Here is a 23664-nt window from a genome sequence, read left to right on the forward strand (position 1 = left end):
TTGATATTGTGATTTTTAAGTTTTATTTATTAAATTCAAACTTTTTTTATCATTTACACAAAGAAACTGTGACAGACTCTGAGAGGACTAAAAAGCATCAACTTAAATTTTAACATGCATTTATTAAATTTATATGCAGAAGACTACACTACTGCAATTACAGAAATGAGTAAGAACATACTCTCAAGATCTTACAGTCATTGGTTGGGGTGAAAGTATTTCTTCTGTCTTCATGAAAAATTAACAAGATAGAAAATCTTGAAGTATTTTGCCACCTTAAAACAACTACCCACCCTACATTTGTACTAAAATAGGCTTTTGCTTGTTTTAAAAGAAATTCTAGATGAGGTTATATTTTTACAATACTGTATCTCATCTCAAATAAATTTATACATTCTTTACCCTGTCTAAACTTGCATGCAAAATAAGAACCAGCAAGCCTTCAAACTTCAATCACAGTATTCCATAGGCTATATTTTAAGTCTATTGCATTAGTTGAAATTTATTTTGCAGAGTATGTTAACAAACATATTCTAACATTTAAAAAATCATTACAATTTTTTCTGTTTTTGTCTTCTAAATTACTCTGAGCAGTGAATTATTGGAGGGAAAATACCCATGTCTAAAATTTTTGTCTGGTGCCAGTTTCAGATTTATGCCAAACACCAGTAGGTATTCAAAAGTGTGGTCCCTTTAAAACAGCAGGCCAGATATCACCTTTCTGTCTTCAAAGATTCAAACCAGACTTACAATCTGGGATTTCTCTACAGAGGGTTGGCTGCTTCCCAGTTAATGTGAGTTTTGCAAAATTTGCATTTCATGAAAACAGTGTTGTGTAAACATATATTGTGTCACTTTACCTGCTATTTACTAAAATCAGAGAGTTTAGCCTTTGAAATTTATGGTTCTCTGGAGCTATCATAAATCAATCAGTCATACGAATGGACTAGCTGTAGACTCAGGATATCAATAAAACTAGGCAGTGAAATTTGCCTATAATTATACCATATTTAGATTAATAGTTATCAAAAACATTTTTCCCCAAAAAATACCTCAAGGGTAAAACAGAATGGTAAAGTTTTTTTCAGGATAATGAATTTTCAAACATTTCCAAGAGCATAACCAGCCATTTTAAGTACTGTAAACTCTGTTATATTTCATTTGGATAAGTATCTAATAAGCAATTATTACATATCCTCTCATTTAAATTACCACTGAAAACTAGAAATAATCTTTATTTAATACGACTGTTTTTAACACCATATGGAACGGGAAATAACTAAATGAAAATTGTTCACGTAAATGTGATGGGAGTGGGGGGGGGGGTGGGGAGCAGTATTTCTTGACATGTGGCATGTCACTCAGGAAAGTAAAAGGCCCATCATATCCAAAATGCCAGCTTGGATATTCCCTTGCCACCCACTTGACGAACAGACATCCACATGGCATTAAATGCTGCAACCTTTCCTAAAAATGCCACTTGGATTGGTCCGCTGTGGTGAGTATATAAGAACTCTTGGTCTGTCTCTTGAGTCTGTGAGTTCGAAGGGAAGAATCTAGTAAATAACACTGGCTAAATTTTGCCCTCAGATGTTTGGCATAAATGATTTGTGAGGATATTGGAACCTTTGGCTGTTTTCACACCAATGAAATAAATTATGCTACTTGAAAAAAATTCTACAGAACATAATGCTACACAGTCACATTCGACTTTTTGCAAAAGTACCAGAGAATATCTTTTAGAAACAGTGCTTATAAAGCCCCATATACTGCTTAGATATTTCCCAAGGATTTCTTCTCTTGGCTAGCAGGAAAACAATCTTAATATTTTATTTATTCTTCATAAATACAATGTATATAATATAAAACACTTTGTGCACATGTTTCCAACAATTTCATTTTCTATGCATCTTTACATAAGGTAGTAGCTAATAACTCTTTCTGTGGACACGTATTTTCCAGTTTTCTAAGGTTTATGTGTTCAAGCATTGTAAAAACATATTTAAAAATTGAATTACCAGTAAAAATATTGAATGTACAGGTCATTATGCTCCCACAAATACAAAATACATTGAAAAATTATATCAACAGATAATTACATATGAAATATGAGGCATATATTTTCTTCTATTATTTATTTTATCCCTAAAGAGTTCTAATTGATTAAATCTCAAGAGACAAATGTAATTTTATAAAACAACTGTATTGTTCAGATTTAGGAGACAACCTAAGAAGATGATTCTGAGTAGGTAGGGTTTTTGCTATTACTGTTATGTGAAAAAGACTGCTCAATTAAATGACAGATTGTTACATATCTCCCTAACAAGAGGGGCAAACTGATACTACAAGCAGCCAGAACAACATAATTAGAATAGAATTCCAAGGTTATATTAATAGAGTAATAAGTTAATTAAAACCAAGATCAACTGAGCTTCTATTTACACCAGTTCAGACAGCCCAAGAGGAAAAGAACTCTATTTTAGAGACATATGTGACTCTTTGAGCTTCTGTCATCCAGGTGCCATTTCTGATGCAGCACATGTGCACTGAACAGTTGGCAAAGAAGGAAAAAGATTACGGTAGATGTATGTGCAGATAGTCTCTCTAATGATGTAAAATACGTCCAGAAAGAAAGCAGGGCTTTGTTGTAAAATAAAAAATTTCCCATGACTTTTTGTTCTTTCTGAATGTGATTTGAGTATGTTTCTGTAAATAAGAATATATACTAACTTATGATGTATATAGAACAAAAATAGACTTAGTCATCGGGAAGTGATGGAATTATACACATAAATTGGCAATGACATTTGAAAAATTTAGGATCTGGTTCCCATTTCATCTAAATGTACCATGTATAGGGTGGCTGTCAAAGCAGAAAGATATATAAAAGTATCCAGTAGCACATACTATACTGCATTGCTAGGTAAGGTTCTTTTCTTGACATTCTATGCAACTATTAAAAATCATATGTCTGCAAACTGAAAATATTAGCAGAAAGAATTAAAGATGTTACAGTTTCAGTATTGAAAGTTTTGGTCCCAAAAGGTGCTTTCGTAAAGCTATTTCTCTTTCATGCATTGATTGTTGCTTAGCTAATCTTCATCTTGGTCCAGATCAGGGTCAACATCCGTGGTGAGTCTGAGATAAAAGAAAGCATAGAAAGCCAGTAGTAGTGCCAATATAGCTGCAAGTACAAGGCCAACTTCCTGGGAAGAAAAAAAAGTAGACTTGAAATTGATGAAAAAAGATTGGTTAACATTATTAGTTTCACCAGATAAAATAACCATATTATTCCACAGTCTAGAATGAATAATTTGAACCTAATAATCATATCCTTTTTGTTTACCATTTTTTTCCATTAAGAAACTGTTTCGTACTGGCAAGTCCCAATGAAATAGCAAATACACCAGTGGGTGAGTCATTGGTATTATTATTTCTAGCTAATTTGTTTTTTCCTAATAGTAATATTAAAAATGTATCATTTTAATATATTTTTATAGTTTGGATATCAGGATGTTCGATACAAGCAATGCAGTTTGTATCTACACAGTTGATCTGTTTTCTATTTGAGTGTGTTTAACTTTATTTGTGGCTTCAATACATTCAGTATTAATGATAGCATTTGGGCACAGTTGTTTTTTTTTAATTATCATTCCTTTTCATTGTAAAGAAACAGTTGTAACTGGTCTCTAGATTATATCTAGATGTATACATCCTCATTAAATGTGACTTTGTTGAAACTCTAATTTTTAAGTTCTAAAGTCTATAGTTTACATTGCAGAGGAACAAAACAAAGTACTCTTCACTCATGAAGCATAATACAATACATTTATCACAGTTTTGAAGGATGGGCCCAGATTTTTCATTTGTGATGTGATGTGGATTAAATTAATCAACTGTATTGAAATAATGATAAAAAATTTACTCATATATTATGATAAAAATCATATTATCTCTCAAAAAGTGTGTATATGTATATATCTCTGTGTGTGTATACCTTCCAGAACTTTCTTAACATTAACATATCATTTGACTAAATCAAAAAAGAAAAAAAAGCAAATAGAATGCCAGTTCAGTATCCTAAAGGGCTTGCATACTATATTCTAATTTCTACTGTATATTATGCCCTTTACCTGGCACTGCTTTACAGAGAAGCAATGCATTTGCATTTACATGAATATAGTTTACATTTCACAAGAAGGTAAGTCAGTAATAATAAACTTTAAAAACATTAAAATGAATTTGGCTTATAATCAACATGGAATTTTTATATGAATGTTGAATTTATAAATAGATACTTTATATAGATTTTTAGCTTCATAATTACATTTAGATGTCCAAACTATGAAAATAAATATTAATAAAAACCAAGAGGTTGAAAAACTCAAGTGTCAAAGATTTTTGTAAGGTTTCATTTTTTAAATCTAATATACCAATATAATGTCAAAGGAAAGTGAATTTTTTCTTTGTTGCAGTTGAAACACTTTGGCATCTCAAAAGGGCATGGCAGCATCAGACAGGTTTCATTTATTTTCTTATATCCACAGCTGTGTTCCCAGACCCATCTGGTTACACAGCTACTAATTTTAAGAGGATGTAATAAACAAGTGACACACAACTGCAAACTCCATCTGTTCTGTATAGTGGACAACAAAACTGTTCAACAGCAGTCCCCATTCGCCCAAGCTTAATGCAAGAATTAAGTTTGTACTCTTGATTGGAGGCCATGATTCATATCTTATTGATAATCAGTTCTAATTGCTGCTTTTCAACTCCTTGTCCTTAAAACAACTCTGTGTCATTTCACTATATATTTTCAGAACATCCAGAGGCATGAAAAGGCATTTAAGGGATAGGAAGCAGAGAATATTCATAGAACATAACTTCAGAAGAGCCATTAATTCATTACATCTGTTCAATGTACGGTGTGGGTGTGGCTTAAAGGTACTAGGTGGAAAGGTATAGCAAATAATTTTCTTCAAAAATTATCTCTTCATTGAGGAGAAAAGCATTGTAGAGGCTGAATGTCGGGAGAGTTGAAACAATGGTAAAAATTGAAAATAATGATTGCAGGATGCTGGTGACACTAACTATAACTTAGAGACCTATAGGCATTTATGACTCCCTTGCCTGCTTTGGCTATTTTTAGTTTTAAATCAAAAAGAACAAAAAAGAACAAACATAACATTTCAAGCTGGCTCATCCCAAGGGGTTGTGGGCAGGATCTGGTTGGCACTTGAATATTTTATTTATGTAACAAAACTAAACTTGTGATCCTTATTCTTTCATTATAATTATGCTTTTCATATAAACCTTTTAAATAAAAAAGCAACTCATTAACAAATGTAAATCTTTTCCTTCTAAATGCTAGAAAATCGGTATTTGCATTCTGAAAAAAAGTTAGTGATGCTGTAATTCTTGAAAAAATAATCTTTTAATTGAGCAGCAACTAAATAGCAAACTTAGTTGTGCAAACATTTTTTAGGCGGCACTCATTGCATTACTGGGCCATAAATTATGGCATTTTCTTTGTATTTCTAAAACACAAAAAATAAAAAGTACCTTCTCAGTAGAAATCGAGTCTAGGTTTCAGAACAATGTATTAATATCTTATATGGAAATTGCTAACTGTTCCCTAAAAACGCTATGACTAAACATACATTTACAAAAAGCTCTAGAAGCCTCTGAGGGTTAAGCCCCTATTGTATAATTCTGCACATCTCTAGCCCATCATTTCTCAATCAGTACTGTTGATTTGATATGGTAATTAAATCTATAAGTGATTTCTTGTATAAGCTCTTCCAAGATGATCATGTCTTATTCATCTTTCTTTTCACAGGCGCTATACTATTATAATATTTATGGTAATTTATAAATAATGAAAGATTGAGTAAAATTTATATAATCTTTATACAGGGATATCAAAATTAGTAATGTTTTTAAAACTTTATAACACTAATATCCATAATACTACCTCCAAAGCCAATCTAAGAACATTTTGTAATATATAATATGGCAACACGATGCACACTTTAGGAGGGTATCTTAAGGCCGATGACAAACACTGAAGGAGAGACTTACTTACACAAACTGGGAATGGCTAATTCAAACAAATGTTTTCTCAATCAGCTAATAATTCATAAGTAACTTCTACGCATTCAATTCAACGTTCAATGTTTCTAGTGTATTATTGAACTCTCCTGACAACATTATGAGGTAAATGGCAAAATTTCCATTTTATAAATGTGCCAACTTAGACTTAGATGGATCATGGCAAAACGAAGAGGCAAAGGGGATAGGATTCTAGGCCTCCTTATCCTGAGCTCAGTGCTATTCTCATTGCTGTTATTTTTCTATCCATGCATCTGTTCATATTTTCTATAGATATGAATTAAATGAAGAGTATATCTATGATTCATTCAAAAGACTATGTAGTAAAGTGATAAGATATCACAATATTATGGTCATTCTATATCAACTAGGTAAGAGTACAATATGCTTGATGTTCATTAGTCCTTAGTTGCTTCTCTGACATTATCAATATGGATAAAATCATTCACTGGGGAAATTAAAAAGCATTAAATGGCAATTGCTGAAAGAAACTTTGTTATTTAAAATCCTATGCCAAAATGACAAGGCAATCAAAGTTTGACAGGGCAAACTAATTAGTATGCCAGATTTGAAATATAAAACACCTTCAAGGTTCTGATTCTAAAAAGTTTCTCCACATAAATTGTCAAGCAAAGTAAGTAATATTTAAGGTTAAAGTTTTTGTTTTTCACAGGTTTACAAATCAAAATGATGTGCTAGCTTATTAAAAAGGAGCTATGTTCTGCTGTCAGTTTGAAAGTTTTCTGTTGATACTTTGAATATTAAATAAAATCTAAGAAAAATGTTTTCTCACAGAAAGATTAGCAAATTCTACAGTGTTTTTAAAAAGACACTAGATAACTGCACTATAAGGTAGACCTTATCTCATACTGGGAACATTATTATTTCTTCAAATTTAAAGAATAACAACAATTATAAGAGCAAATGTATAAAAAAGATGTGTGTGTATAAAAGTGGTATATAAATAAATAAATAGCTGCACTATTTCTCAAATCCTGATATTTAACTTCTCATCATATTGTGCCACAAGAGGATTTTGTTACCCCATATTTTTCTAAGAAACAAACAAACTAATTAAAACAACAAAAATCCCACTGTATTGTGAAAGATAAAAGTAAATGACATATTGCCTTTGAGGGCAATGACAGACAATGTTCTCACTTTAAGAAATGATCATCAAGTAGCCAAATGTAAAATTTAAAAAAAACTCAACACTGCTTTTTAAAAAGTCACGTCATAAAGAATTTTTTTAATGAATGAGATTTCACATGAAATTAGAAAAATACTTCAAAAGATGAATCTTCTCTCTTTTAAACAAAAAGGCAATTTACTTTTTTTTCAATAAAAACTGACACACAGCACGGAAGAGATGGTGTTGTGCAAACATACTGCATCACACAGCAATGCTTGATCAAAATCAGCAATCAGGAGCGAAAAGAAGGCAGTGTTTCGTGATCATAATAGCAAATTCTGGAAGACAACCAAATATATCATCTGGCAGTTCAACAGCTGTTACAGCTTGGTAGTAATACCTTGGCATTTGCTGTAAGCTATAACTTAGAAAAATTGATTTTTCATCTGCCAGATAAAACCCAAAATCTCCTTTTAACATGTTAATATTTAAGCAAAATATATGTACTGGTCATTTTTATTTTACACCTTTGATAGTAGAGTTGCCAAATTAATTCTTCTATTAATAGTTTAATTCAACTCTAAATACCTGGCAAAAGATTGACATGGGCAATAATGTAAATGCAATTTGTTGAGCTTCATTGTGTTAGCACATTAAATTAATATCTGCTAACATCATTCTCAGTTGCATTTATCCCTCTTAAGCAGATAAAACACTGGTATTCTGAAAGAACAAGTTTAGGAATGTCATTATAATTTCATCAGAGAGTACTGACAACAATAAGATAAGGAGAGTAAAATTACATAATAAATGATCTCAGTATATATAATTACAACCACAATTTAAACAACTATAAAATGAAATTTATTGAAAAACGAAAGAAATTTCTGACGAAGGCCACATACATCACTGAAATGTCTGAATAATACACATAGTAGCTAGAGAGAAAATAAATTGCACCTTTAAGTATAACTGATTCTCTTAAGTGACACTGTTTTAAGACCCTTCAAAATCTCAGAATAGGAAGGATGTTTTCCATTAAGTAAATTCTTTACAAAAACCTTCAAGTCTGGCATTCTATTTAGATTGTGAAATGTCATAAAACATTTAGAATTCAACATTTATGCAATCCAGTTTTAGAAAATGAAATGGCATGCACATATCAAATTTTAAAGTTATCAAATAGAGGTTTACCTTTATGCCTATTGCTGTTTTCTTTGCTTCTGCTTTTAATTTGGTTGCTCGTAAAATAGGTTTAGTTTTTTTATAATCCTGTTTACCTAGAAAGAAATAGTTTCAGACAATGAGTTATGCTCATATATAATTAAGTTTAACAATCATTTGAAATGTCAAAGAATGTTTAAATACAGTGAAACAGGGACACGGAGTTGCAAAGTAGTTCCCAGTTGTGGTAACCATAAACTTGTCACCAAAAGGTCAACTTTTCCTTCTCTCTTACTTTTTCAGGAAGAAGATACTGATGGACATCTTCAATTTGCTGTATAGTGAATGTCAAAAAAGATAAAAACTTGTTTTAGAGAACACAAAATTTAAAGTAAAGAAAATAAACCTTTTGGAAGCATTTGGAAACAGATGCATAAGTAAATGAGTATATGTAAGATCCTATTAACAGCTAAAGTTAACTTTGTCTTCCTAAGAGTAACAGCTAATTATAAATGTATTTTATTATGGATACATTAAGCATTCAAAACATAAGTGAGAAATATCCCCAAGTTTCCTTTAAGTAAAAGACTAAAGAAGAAATCTATAAATACTTAACTTTTAGCCCCACCCTGAATTCATTAGAAAAATATGTATTTAACTTTTATTTCCTCTTAATAGAGAACAAAATTAATATGGCTAGATAGAAGTTATAGAATAGCTACATTTAGATATTAGTTTCAATAATCTCTTCCACATTTCATAGCCAAAAATATGCGAAACTGAGTTAGTGCCACAAAATTTCCTTTGTGTATCATCTAGTGACTCCAGCAAAGAGTAACAAAAGTGGATTACACAGCCTGGGGAGAATATAGGTTTAACAACAAGAACAAGAACAGTGAAAGCATTCATTGCAATGATATACTTTTTGTTAGCCAACTCTTAACTAGGAACTGAGTCAAAATGAGCCTCAAACATAACAATATAATATTTTATTCTCAGGAGGAGTTAATACATGATCATATAATCTCTCTGGCTATTTTATATTCTTATTTTGTTTTATTTTCATCTTTTCCCCTTCCTTTCGATGACCAGTTCCTTTACAAAACTCATCGCTACATTCCCTTCATCTAAATAATACAAATTCTAACATTAATTTCCACACCTTCTTCACACTGAAATAAATTCAAAAGCAATTGGTCTAAACTCAAGTATATCATAAAAATTTAATGTGCAATATATCTTAATGTGTCTGCTAATGATTCAAAAGTATCTTTAAAATTTCATACAGAGTTTTAGAACTAGAAATGGTAGTCAAATGAGAGTCAGATGGATGGGCGTAGTGAAGAAACATTATATTTGTGTCCATTAGACACATAAAAGTGTTTGTTTGGCTGGAAAGCAAGGTATTTTGTTTTTAAAGGATTGTATTCTCTTTACTTAACTGCTATTGTATAGCAATAACTCTGGATCAATGAGCATGCAGAAGCTTAATAAATATTATTTGATGATGGGGTCTGATGATCTAGAAATGAGCCAATTGTCATAATATGTATCAAATGATCTAAATTTAAATAATGGAATGAACAAAATACATGAGAAAAATGTTACTCTGACCCATTTTAAATTAGCAATATTTAATTTTGACGAAAAAAATCTTGACAAGTGTTCACTCTAATTTCACATCTCTACAGTCAAACTATTCATGTCATTATTCCTGCTGAGCTATAAACAGTTCAGAACAATGAAAATGGTGACACATCAAAGGCCTCCGGTCAGGGTTACCAAGAAAGTTTCTAACAAGAATTCTGAAAGATATTTGAAGATTGTAGATTTATCACAAAGTAACTTCTTGTTTTATCCTGTATATGCCCTATAATAATCTCTTGATGCTATGGCGGGGGGTGGGGGGTGAGCAGCAGGAATAAACAGATGCAAGAGGATTATCTTAATTCATATTTTTTATACAGATATGAAATATTTTGGATAATGTATCTGTCATAAAACACATGCAAATATCTAAGAGTCAATACTAAAATGAGAATTTTTCACTCTACTTCAACTGCCATATAACCATTGGTTAAATAATGTATTCTATTTCAATTCAACTCTCATATTCTTAGAGAATAATACTTCCAGATTTGTATTCAAGTTGATATTAACATTTGAAACTGTATTTATAATAAAAAGACAGTATTAAAAGTTATTGTATACCTGGTACTTTTCCAAGCAGTGCATCTGTCATAAATTTAGCATTCTCCTTGTCGACTATGATATCCAAAAGTGTATATTGCAAAATGTGGTTTTAGTTTACTAAGTGAAAACATTTACAGGAGTGTCTGGTAAGTTCTTTATAACTAAAGCCAGATCATTCCATTGTACCCAAAGAGGTTTTCAACATTTAAATATTTATGGCTTCAAGAAAGATACCTATGCCCACATGATTGTAAAAAATATAAAATATAGAAGTCCCTGACTTCTGAGTACTTACACCTAAGGGAAAAAAAAACACAGTTACATAATCTAGATTTTATATGTAGACTGTTTCTTGAACACAACTGATTCTGATTTTGGTTGTATCAGTGATGCAATAACCAAAGTAGCCATTTGACAGTTGCTCATTAAATCTTATGTGGAGAGAAAAACTTGGTAATTCAAGCCTATGAAGCCAATCTGGGGCCTCAATCAAGCCCAATGTCTGAGCTTCCTTAGGAACAGGTTCTACTGCATTTTTCTGTGTATGAATTAACCTATTAGTTCTTTATGTGTTTCATAATTTTAAAATGAAAATCAAACATATTTGATAATGTAATGTGGAAACTCTGCAAACTAGATTGCCCCTGAGGTTTGTTGTCACTGTTATTTGCTCTTTGTTGTTGTTGTTAGAATCCCTTTGTTTAGTAACTTTACTGAACTAATTCTATAGAGACTGTATTCAATAGTATATGGTCACTGAAGTCTCTGCACAGTTACCTTAGTGGTCATCTGCTGTGGTTTAATGTGTCCCCCAAAATTCATGTTGGAAACTTAATTTCCAGTGCAACAGTTTTGAGAGGTGGGATCTGTAAGAGGAGAGTGGATCATAAGGACTCTGCCCTCATGAATAACTTAATGCCATCATTGTGAGAGTGGGTTAGTTATCATGGAAGTTAGTTCATAATACAAAGATAAATTCAGTTTACTTCCTCATTCTCTCTTGTGCATGCTCTTTTGCCCTTCTGCCTTCCACCGTGGGATAATGCATTCACAAGGCCCTTGCCAGAGGCAGACCCCTCAAGCTTAGACTTCCCAGTCTCCACAATCGTAACAAATAAATATCTGTTCTTTACACATTTTCTAATCTCAAAGGTTTTGTTATAGCAGCACCAAATAGACTAAGACAGAAAACTGGTACCAAGAAGTAGGGGTGCTGCTATAACAAACACCTGGAAATGTGGAAGTGGCTTTGGAAATGTGCAATGGGGAGGGGCTGGATGAATTTGAAAGAGCAGGCTAGAAAAACCCTGTATTGCCATGAAGGAAGCATTAAAGGTGATTCTGGGGGGTGCTCAGAAGAAATGGTGAGATGTAAGGAAAGTCTGAATCTTCTTAGGGATTATTTAAGTAGTCAAAATCAGAATGTTTGTAGAAACATGAAAAGTAAAGGCCATTTCGATGAGGTCTCAGATGGAAATGGGAGACATCTTATTGGGACCTGGAGTAAAGGCTATCCTTGTTATAAATTGGCAAAGAACATGGCTGAATTGCTTCCATGTCAAATACTTTATATGGAAGACAGAATGTACAAGCAATGGACTAAAGTATCTGCCAGAATAAATTTCTAAGCAAATTACTGAAGGAGTTGTATGACTGCCTTTGACCTCATATAGTGAGATGTGCAAAAAAAGAAATGATTAAAAGGTAAAATTTACAATTAAAAGAGAAACAGGAGGAAAAGATTTATAAAACTCTCAGCCTGGCCATGTAAAGAATAAAAAAAAAAGTGTGCTGAGGAGAGAATACTAAAGGTGTGACCAAGCAACCCTTTGCTAAAGAGATTACTAGGGAGAGAAGGGGACCAGGTGCTATTCATCAGGACAATGAGAGAAGGACCTCAAAGGCATTTCAGAGATCTCTGAGAATGCCCCTCCCAAAATAGATCCAGAAGATCTTAAGGGCAACGTCTCCAGAGAGGCTTCCAGGGGACCTCTGTATTCACTGCCTGGAGTTGCCCTGGGACTCTGTTTCTCACATTCCAGCACAGCACCCCTCAGCCATGCCAGCTGTGGCTTAAGCAGGCCCAGGTGAAGTTTGTGCTGCAGCTCCAGGGGGCACAAGGGGTAAGTCTTAGCAGGGTTCATGTAGTGCTGATTCTGCAGACTTACTGATTTCATCAGCTGTGGGGCCATGGAGGCCCCCAACTAGACTTCAAAAGATGTTCTGGACAGCCTGGGGACCCAGGCAGAAACTTGTTGCAGGGATGAAGCCACTGCAGAGAGCACTGACTAGGGCAATGCCTAGTGAAGCCACAGGAGAAAAGTCACCTCAGAGACTCAAGAATTATAGAGCTACCAGTGTGCAATTACAGTCTGGGAAAGAACCAGTCAAGAGACTCCAACCTGTGAGAGCTGCTGGGTGGTTTGAGCCCAATAAAGCCATATGGGGAGGGTTGCCTGAGGCCTTAGGGGCCCAATGCCTGCCCCAGTGTGACCAGGATGTGGGACATGGAGTCAAAGGATATTATGTCCAGCTTTAAGATTTAATGTTGTTTTCCCTGTTGGGTTTTGGACTTGCTTGGAATCTGTTACTACTTTTTTCTTGCCTAATTCTCCCTTTTGGAATGGGAATGTCTGTGGTAGGCTTGTGTCAACATTGCACTTTTTTTTTTCTTTTTTTTTTTTTGTTTTTAGATGTTGTTTCACTCCTATCTCCCAGGCTGGAGTGCAATGGCACGATCCTGGCTCACTGCAACCTCTGCCTCCCAGGTTCAAGTGATTCTCCTGCCTCAGCCTCCCAAGTAGCTTGGATTACAGGCATGCACCACCACGCCTGGCTAATTTTTGTATTTTTAGTAGAGATGGGGTTTTGCCATACTGGCCATGCTGGTCTTGAACTCCTGACCTCAGGTGATCCACCCACCTCGGCGTCCCAAAGTGCTGGGATTACAGGCATGAGCCACCATGCCAGGCCCCAGCATTGTACTTTGGAAGTAGATAATTTGATTAATTTCACAGGCTCGCAGATGGAGAGAAATTTGCCTCGAGACGAATGATGCCTTGAGTCTTACCCACATGTGATTTTAAATGAGACTTTGGATTTTGAAATTTTGAGTCGATACTGGAAGGAGGTAAGACTTTTGGGACTATTGGGATGGAATGAATGTATTTTGCATTGTAAGAAGGACATGAACTTTGAAGGCCAGGGCTAGAATGCTATAATTTGAATGTGTCCTGAAAAGTTCATGTTTCGGAAACTTAATCTCCAATTCAACAACATTGAGAGGTGGGACCTTTAAGAGATTATTAAGTCATAAGGGCTCTGCCCTCATGAATGAATTAGTTATCACAGGAATGGGCTCATGATAAAAGAATGAGCTTGGTCCCTTTCCTCTTGCTTTCTTGTATGTGCTCTTTTGTCCTTTATTCTTCCCCATTAGGATGATGCATTGACCTTTGACTTTCCAGACTCCAGAACTTTAAAAAACAGATTTCTTTTCTTTATAAATTACCCAGTCTCAGGTATTCTGTTATAGCAGCACCAAATGGACTAAGACATCATGTAATGACTGGACAGATATTTCCTTAAATGCTTTGAACCACTAAGTCTCTTAATTTTGCTGAGGAGCTATGTGACTATTTGTGTGTGTGTGTCTGTATATGTGCATGCAGGTATATGTGTATGTTTTTGTGTTGGGGTACATCTCCATGCTACAACAGAAGTTTATAGTTATGCCTTAGCTTTCACTTCTGCTTGTGAAGAGCCTTAAGTCCACCAAGAGGTAAGAGATTATAGGTTCCTCACATCTTTAATGGGCATGATATAGCCCTGCTCGTGCACATGACCTTCTAGATTCTCAGGAATCTGCCAGACCTTTTAAAAAATTCTATGGGCATGTCATTCCCCTGTTTTTGCTTTTAAGTTCTTTGGTCAGTCTCATGTTTAACCCCACTAGTAATGATGCTTCAGGCAGCTACAACGTTAAACACTTGTTGTTAATTGTTTTTGTCAAATGCCACAGAGAAAGGGCTCTTCACACAGAGTTAGCTCTAAGTAAAGTCAAATAAAGACAACTTTTGAGAAAGGGGCTTTTCAGTGAGTTTCCAGACTGGTCAAATTGTGACAAGTCTTGAGGATGGGGGCTTTGCATATCTCCAAATGCATTTTGCCTTCTCCAGTGGCTGCTACGCTAACGTTTTCCGTAACTACTGTAGTTGAAAGGCTGAAGAAAAGAAAATGGCATTAAGGCAAGTTAAAACACCATAAAGATTGCAGATATTACTGAGATTCACCTGTTTTTCTGGAATAAACACTCCTTAGATGGTTTTAAGATTTTAGTTAATTTTCAGGTTTCTGGAAAACATTGATTTTGATAGTTTTCACCAGTGTTCTCATTGGCTTTACATAAAAGCAGATTTTCAGAGGTTTTTACTTTCCATTCAAGAAGTACTTCTCCTCCATAGCTTTACTTTTACTATCATCACATTTAAAGTTAGTATGTTGGATTTTTACATTAATTTTCATTCATTTACAATTTTTATAACCATAAAATAGGATACAATGGCTGAGTCAAACAGAGGTTGCTGCTTAAAAGCTCAGTGTTGGTAATCTATCAGTTATTTCAGGCTCAATGTTTCAAATTCTCTTTTTGTTTTTTACTTAATTTTTGCAGGTACATAATAGGTATATATATATATATATATATATATATTGATGGGGGTACATGAGCTATTTTGATACAGGCATATAATGCATGATAATCACATCAGGGTAAATGCGGTATCCATCTCCTCCAGAATTTTCCTTTCTTTGTGTTGCAAACAATCTGATTATACTACTTTTTTTTTTTTTCTGGAGTCTCACTCTGTCATCAGGCTGGAGTGCAGTGGCACAATCTCGTCTCATTGTAACGTCTGACTCCCAGGTTCAAGCGATTCTCCTGCCTCAGCCTCCCAAGTAACTGGGTTTACAGGCACATGACACCATGGCCAGCTAATTTTTGTATTTTTAGTAGAGATGGGGTTTCACCATGTTAGCCAGGATGGTCTCAATCTCTTGACCTCGCGATCTGCCCACCTTAGCCTCCCAAATCACGCCTGGGATTACAGGCATGAGCCACTGCACTTGGCCTTTTTCATTATTTTTAAATGTACAATAAGTTTTATCAAATACTAGATCTTATTCATTCTTACTAACTATATTTTTGTGTCATTAACCATTCCCACTCCTTCCACCCCCTCCCCAATACTCTTCCCAGTCTCTGGTAACCATCCTTTTATTCTCTGTTTCCATGAGTTCAATTGTTTAAATTTTTTTAGCTCCCACAAACAAGTGAGAAGATGCCCACTTTTTCTTTCTGTACCTGGTTTATTTCACTTGACATAATGACCTCCAGTTATATCCATGTTGTCGCAAATGACAGGATCTCATTCTTTTTTCATGGATGAACTGTACTTCATTGTGTATAAGTAACACATTTTCTATAGCCATTCATCTATTGATGGACACTTAGGTTGCTTCTGAATCTTGGCTACTGTGAATAGTGCTGCAATAAACATAGGAGTGTAGATATCTTTTTGGTATCCTGATTTCCTTTCTTTTGCATATATACTTAGCAGTAGGGTTGCTGGATCATCTGGTAGCTCTATTTTTAGGTTTTTGGGGGAACCTCCAAACCATTTTCAATAGTGGTTGTACTAATTTACATTCCCACCAACAGTGTATGAGGGTTTCCTTTCCTCCACATCCTCACCAGCATTCGTTCTTGCACCTTTTGGATAAAAGCCATTTTAACTGAGGTGAGATGATATTTCATTGTATTTTTGATTTTCATTTCTCTAATGATTAATGATTTTGAGCATGTTTTCATACACCTGTTTGCTACTTGTATGCTCCTTTTGAGAAATGCCTATTCAGATCTTTTGCCCATTCAAAACTCAGATTATTAAATTTTTTCCTATTGGGTTGTTTGAGCTCTTCATGTATTCCAGTTATTAATCCTTTGTTAGATAGTTTGCAAATATTTTCTCCCATTCTGTGGGTTGTCCCTTTCACTTTATTGATGGTTTCCTTTGCTGTTCAGAAGCTTTTTAATATGATGTAATCCCACTTCTCCATTTTTGCTTTGGTTGTCTGAGCTTGTGAACTATGATTCAAGAAATCTTTACCCAATCCAATTTCCTGGAGAGTTTCCCCAATGATTTCCTTTAGTAGTTTCATAGTTTGAGGTTTAAGTCTAATGCATTTAGATTTGATTTTTGTATATGGTAAAAGATAGGGTTCTAGTTGCAGTCTTCTGAATATAGATATCCAGTTTCCACAGTACCATTTTTTGAAGAGACTGTCCATATCTTAATGTATGTTCTCAGCACCTTTGTCAAAAATGAGTTCACTGTAGATGTAAGAATTTGTTTCTGGGTTCTCTATTCTATTCCATTGGTGTATGTGTCTGGTTTTATGTGAGTACCATGCTGTTTTGGTCACTACAGTTCTGCAGTATAATTTGAAGTCAGTTAATGTGATTCTTCCAGTTTTGTTCTTTTTGCTCAGGATGGTTTTCACAATTCTCAGGCTTTTTTGGTTTAATATAAATGTTAGGATTACTTTTTCTATTTCTGTAAAGAATTTCATTGGTATTTTGATAGAGATTGCATTGAATTTATAGTTTGCTTTGGGTAGGATAAACAATTTAGCAATATTGATTTTTCCAATCCATGAACATGGAATATTTTCCCATTTTTTTGTGTTCTCTTCAAATTTTTATCATTGTTTTATAGTTTTCATTATAGAAATCTTTAACTTATTTGCTTAAGTTTATTCCTAGGTATTTTGTTTTATTTGCAGCTATTGCAAATGGGATTACTTTCTTGATTTTTTTTCAGACTCTTTGCTATTGTCATATGGAAATCCTACTGATTTTTGTAGGTTGATTTTGTACAAAAATCAACTCCAGCAACTATACTGAAATTGCTTATTAATTTTAATAGTTTCTCATAAAGTCTTTTTTTTCCAAATATAAGACCATATCATCTGCAAACAAGGATAATTTGATTTCTTCCTTTCCAATTTGGATGTCCTTTCTCTCTTTTGTCTGATTGCTCTAGCTATGACTTCCAGTACCATGTTGAATAACAAGGGTGGAAAGTGAGCAGTCTTGTCTTGTTCCAGATCTTAGAGAAAGGGCTTTCACTTTTTCCCCATTCAGTATGATACTAGCTGTGGGTCTGTCATATATGGCTTTTATTATGTTGAGGTATGTTCCTTCTATACCCAGTTTTTTTGAGGGGTTTTTATCATGAAGGATGTTAAATTTTATCAAATGCTTTTTCCACCATTAATTGAAATGATCATAGGGTTTTTGTCCTTCATTCTATTGATATGATGTATCACATTGTTTGATTTGTGTCTGTTGAATCATCCTTGCACCCCTGGGATAAATCCCACTTGCTCATGATGAGTAATATTTTAATGTGTTGTTGGACTTTGGTTTACCAGAATTTGGTTGAGGATTTTTGCATCAATGTTCATCAGGAGTGGCCTGTAGTTTTCTTTTTTTTAATGTGTTCTTATCTGTTTTTGGTATTACAGTAATACTGGCCTTGTAAAATGAGTTTGAAAGTATTCCTTTCTCCCCTATTTTTTGGAAGTTTGAGTAAGATTGGTATTATTTATTCCTCAAATGTTTGGTAGAATCTAGCAGTGAAGCCATCAGGTTCTGGGCTTTTCCTTGTTGAAAGATGTATTATGGATTTGATCTCATTGTTTGTTATTGTTCTGTTCAGGTTTTGGATTTCTTCATGGTTTAATCTTAGTGAGTTGTATGAGTCTAGGAATTTATCCATTTCCTCTAGGTTAACTAATTTATTGGCATTCAGTTACCCCAAGTAGCTTGTATTTTTTATTTCTGAAATATCACTTGTAATGCCTCCTTTTTCATCTCTGATGACATACACCCCAAGTCCACTGGTTCCGAGCCCAGCAGAGTACCAGGACTTGCCAAGGAATTGCAGTCCTTGTGGCCTAGACTGCCTTTCACGTTTATCTAGGATCCCAGAGTATTTTAGTCCATGGTGATGAGGCTTGCTGAAACTCAGGTTCGTACCACCAGGATAGAAGACTTGCCTCTGGCTAGGACTAGTCTAAATGCTCCCTCTGTGGGCACCAGCTAAGTTATTCCCTGTGTGGCTTTCCACTGTGACAGGGCAGCACTGAGTTCCAATGCAAATATCCACAATCACTGCACTCTCCCTCATGCAAGTGCACAGATTCTCTCTTAACACCACATGGCCAATGGTGAAGTAAGGGAAAGGGGTGGTGTAGGTGACTCAAGATTGTCTTTCAAATCCTCTTCAGTGCCTCTTTCCTTAACAGGATGTTAAAGCCAGGTACTGGTTCACCTGTTTTTTGCTTCTTATGAAGGTACTTGTTTTGTGTGAATAGTTGTTCAGTTTGCTGTTCCTGTGGGGGGATGATCGCTAGAGGTTTCTGTTCAGCCATCTTGCTCATGAGGTTAATTTCTTATATATAGCCTATATTTAAGTAATTTTATAAAATTTCAATGTGAAAATCTGTCCTTTATTATGTTTAGGTGTTTACAGTTAATAAAACTATTGATATGTTTTCATTAAGGTCTAACTTTTTTGTTTCTCTTTGTTCCCTTTGATTTTTGTTGCTCTTTCATTTTCCTTCTTATTGTATTACTTGAACACTTTTTAGTGTTCCATTTAAATTATGTATTGTGATTTTGACTCTAGATTAATGTTTTAATGGTTGCCTTAGAAATTATAAAATATATACCTAACTTTCCAGACTAACTCAAATCAATTTTTATTCAATTTCTTATTTTTAAATATATTCTAAATTATGTTTAAAATTTTAACATTTTAAAAACTTTAGTAATCCAATACATTTCACATTTTAACTTTCCAGACTAACTCAAATCAATTTTTATCCAATTTCTTATTTTTAAATATATTCTAAATTATGTTTAAAATTTTAACATTTTAAAAACTTTAGTAATCCAATACATTTCACATTTTAATGTAATGGAAATAAGAAGTGCATTTATTTTTAGTGTTGACTTTGCTAATTATTGTTTATATCATTTGACTTTGCTGTGCTCATTTAAGAGCAGCTTTCACATTTGTCATTGGTTATGGAAGTTTTATCCAGACAGTAGATTTTTTGAATAATTCAGGCACTTAAATGTCTACATATAAAGAATTATACAAGTGAATATACTATTGTAGCACAGGTGTTTTTGATAATTAAATGCCAGGAAAGATATTGGTGTCCCTGCTTGATGCATGTTCTTATTATAGCCTAATAGTTTTGCAATAAAATGTGAAAGGTACATGCATAGTTAGGAGGATTATTATACTCTGGTTGCTGACATTTTATATTAATAATAAAAACTGCAGGCTATATGTGCCTGTGATTCTGTTGCAGAATAAAATTTCCTATTACTCTTTTCTCATGTTGTGATCAGTTTAATTGAACAGTATCCTGAAATTGCTAGATCTATACTATTAATAAGATAGTTATCATGTTTAACTATTTATTTGTATCAATAAATTTTTCTCAATAGTGTGTGATCAAAACAAAGTACAGAAATGAGTATTACGTTCAGGGTGATAACTAATGTGTAAATGAAACAGGTCAAGTGCCTGTTATCCCAAACCTTGTGTAAAAGACAAATAATAAACAAACAAAAATTGTTCAATTTATCAGGTGATAAAAAGCACTAAAAAGAAGAATACAGTTGGCAATGGGCAGACAATGAAAGCGAGATATGTATTGTTTTAGATATGGCAGTCAAAGGAGTCCTCCTTAATAAGATTTCATTTGAGCTTATACTCAAATGAAGTTAGCAAAGAAGCCATGTGGGTAGATGATAGAAGCAATTTCAAATATTGGAAATATTGAAGTGCAAAGATTCAAAAAACACTAACTCCTAGAAGGAGTTTAACAGATAAGTTGATTAAAAAAAAAATCAATTCCTAATGGCAGACTCAGTGATCCAGAACAGACCCTATGTTCATTTTCCAGTTTTTGAATACATGGGCTCAAATGATAATGGAAATAGGCAGGATCTCCAGCATGGTTCCCCAATATGTGATCTAACAGCTATTTTGTTAATGAGTGTGAAGTAGAACTATTACTCCCTTTCTTTACTAAAATGGTAAAGAAAAGGAAATGTATACTCCTGGGGGAATTTCAGAGGTTGACTATATGATGAATAACTTTATATGTGCAGTCACACTGATTATTTTCACTGGCCTGTTTATTTCCTCACTGTGATTAATTATATCATGGAAACCAACTGAGTACTACTGAAAATTTAAAATTATAGTAGAATTTTCTTACTGTAGCAGAATAATGAAGTCCCTAGCACATGGTCATAACTAGCTAATTAACCAAGCCAATGCATTTTTCTCAGGCCTGATCACAGATACTGCAAGAGGCTGTCTGTCCTTACTGGAAAGCACAGCAGTATACTTACAGTCCTACTGCAGGAGTAGATAAACTCCACATCTCAGTGTTAAAAATATGATTCCCAGAGATTTTAACTGCTTCACAACCCCACAGTATATCACAATGACAATGATATGATGTAAGTCTTGGAGAAGCCATGGAAAGTGTCTGAGACATCTCATTCAGATATATACATAAAAGAGACAATAATAAACATTCTTTCAAAAGAGGTTTGCTACCTAAATCTAATTTATGGAGGTCTGCATGTTGGAATTGTCTCCCAGAATTAAAGGTTAACTGGCCACACCTTATTTACCATTACCATCACCAGCAAGCATGGTGCATAGGCTCAACTTCTTAAAAAATAAAAACAACACTCACAACTTGATTATTACACATCCATACTTATGATACAACACTCTTCTACTAGGTATATGTTGCAGGGAAACTTGTACATGTAAACCGATGAACAGACATGTCTAAAAATATTCATAGAAGCATCGTTCATAATAGCATTCATAGAAAAAAAACTGAGAATAATTTATAACTGTCCAAAATCAGGAGACTAGAAGAAAAATACCAGTATATAGAAATAATGGAATGCCATAAAGCATAGAAAATGAATGAACTATATCAACAGCCATGAACAAAAATAAAACTCTAAAACATGATGTTCAGTAGAAGCAAATTTTATAACAATACATACAACATGATTTCATTTATATAAAGATCACCTATATAAACTGACAAAACTAAATGATAGATTACTGGCACAAATTTAAGTGGCAAATACTTAAAGAGAATTAATACAAAATTAATATTGTGGTAATCCCTCGGAAAGATGGAGGACATTGCAATTGCGATGGAGTATATAAAAGGTTTCTTAGCTACTGGTGTATTTTCAATTTTTAACTTGGATGATGGATCCATGGTTGTTCCTGTTCTTGTTTTTTAAACCTATAGTACTTATTTTATCTATGTAGGGGACCTGAAAAGTTCCTAGAGTTGAGTAGAGCATGGGACAATAAAAGGTTCTCCAGTAGATTGCTGTGACAGATACTCTATCTCTTGGAGTCTATGACATGGTAGATTCAATGGAATCTGAAGTACTGTTAGCTAACTGAGACATAGAAGCAACCCTTCAGCAGGTATGAATAAAAGAAAAGTGTCAGTCTCTAGGGTTTTGGAACAGTGCCATACCCCCTTCAGCGAGTAGCATCTGCTAAGAAACAACTGGATTGCTACCAAATGGATAGAGAACTGACTACCTTGTCATGAGACTCAGAGATCATCTGGCCTGAGCTTCCAGTCATGAACTGGAGGTTATCTAGTTCAATAAACTATAAGATTAGGTATTTTAGCATTAAAAACATTTGTACATAGATCTTTATCATATTCTCACACCAGCTAGAAATAGACTGCTATGGTATTATAGCTATCATTGAAGATGAACCCAAAGGGCAATGAAAAAGGGAAATTGTCCCAGTGGCCAAAATTTGAGTAGTATATTTTGTTCAGTTTACCTGGAAACAGAGGTAACCTAAAGAAAAGATACGATACTAGTTCTCCTGAATTGAAAGCTGAGCCAGCCACCTAGGCAGTTTGAATTCTACATACCTATAGGCAAACTAGTAAAATGGTCAATCACAGTGTTGGCTGAGGTAATTTATGCTGGTTTTCAAGGTCCGTTGAAATGGTTTGTTAATACATAGCGCATGCCTAAAGGAGTATGGGAAGAGGTAAGGAAATTCCTGGGACAACTCAAGTACTATTTTGACCAATCATAAAATTTAATACAATTTTTAAATTTTTAAAGGCAAAGACCCTCAGTAAACTAAGGTTCTTGAATTAAGAAGGGAAGTCATAAGTTACAACTACTATGACCAACTAGAGAACTGAGAATGATAGCCTGAACCTATATTTCTTTGCTTGCTCCTAGAATGTAACACTCATCTTCCCCATACAAACAATTTCCCTATAAAGTCACCATTATCAAAATTTTAAAAACATTTCTTCCTCTTCCTTTAGGCCAAATCACAATAGAATAAAAGGAAGACTGCTAACACGGTGAAATCGCGTCTCTACCAAAAAAAAAAAAAAAAAAAAAAAAAAAAATTTAGCCGGGCGTGGTGGCAGGCGCCTGTGGTCCCAGCTGCTCGGGAGACTGAGGCAGGAGAATGGCGTGAACCTGGGAGGCGGAGTTTGCAGTGAGCTGAGATCGCGCCACTACACTCCAGCCTGGGAGACAAAGCGAGACTCCGTCTCAAAAAGAAAAAAAAAAAAATACTGGACTTAGTGAACAGCAGCTCAAGCTTGATTGGGATATATGTTTGGGTAGCTGTGGACGATGCTGGAGATATCCTTAGATCATTTTCAGAATTATTCTCATTATCAGTGACAGAAATCCATCTTGAAATAACATGAAAATGGGAGAGAAAGAGATTGAGATTGATTCATTGATTCCAAAAGATAAGAGAAAAGGAAAAATTTTTGTAGGGATTGACAGAAGTTGAAGTTTTGACACTGAAGGACTTTCTCTTTCTACCATCATTTCTATTTCTTGTTTTTCTCTGGAATCATGGCTATTTCCA

At 34.1% G+C, this 23664-nt stretch overlaps 1 protein-coding gene across 8 annotated transcripts in view; it reads right to left on the reverse strand.

Moving 5' to 3' along the window:
- TRIQK (triple QxxK/R motif containing) overlaps positions 1–23664 on the reverse strand; it is an 83121-nt gene continuing 59457 nt past the window's right edge. For all 8 annotated transcript variants that reach the window (XM_019032855.4, XM_019032857.4, XM_004047284.5 and 5 more), the window contains 2 exons: positions 8438–8523; positions 1–3206 (listed from right to left, as the gene is read on the reverse strand). In XM_019032855.4, coding sequence (XP_018888400.1) covers positions 3093–3206; positions 8438–8523 — 200 coding nt within the window. In that variant the 3' untranslated portion in view covers positions 1–3092. The remainder of the gene's footprint in view (positions 3207–8437; positions 8524–23664) is intronic.

Source organism: Gorilla gorilla, chromosome 7, assembly GCF_029281585.2.
Source record: "Gorilla gorilla gorilla isolate KB3781 chromosome 7, NHGRI_mGorGor1-v2.1_pri, whole genome shotgun sequence".
Taxonomy (NCBI): Eukaryota; Metazoa; Chordata; class Mammalia; order Primates; family Hominidae; genus Gorilla; species Gorilla gorilla.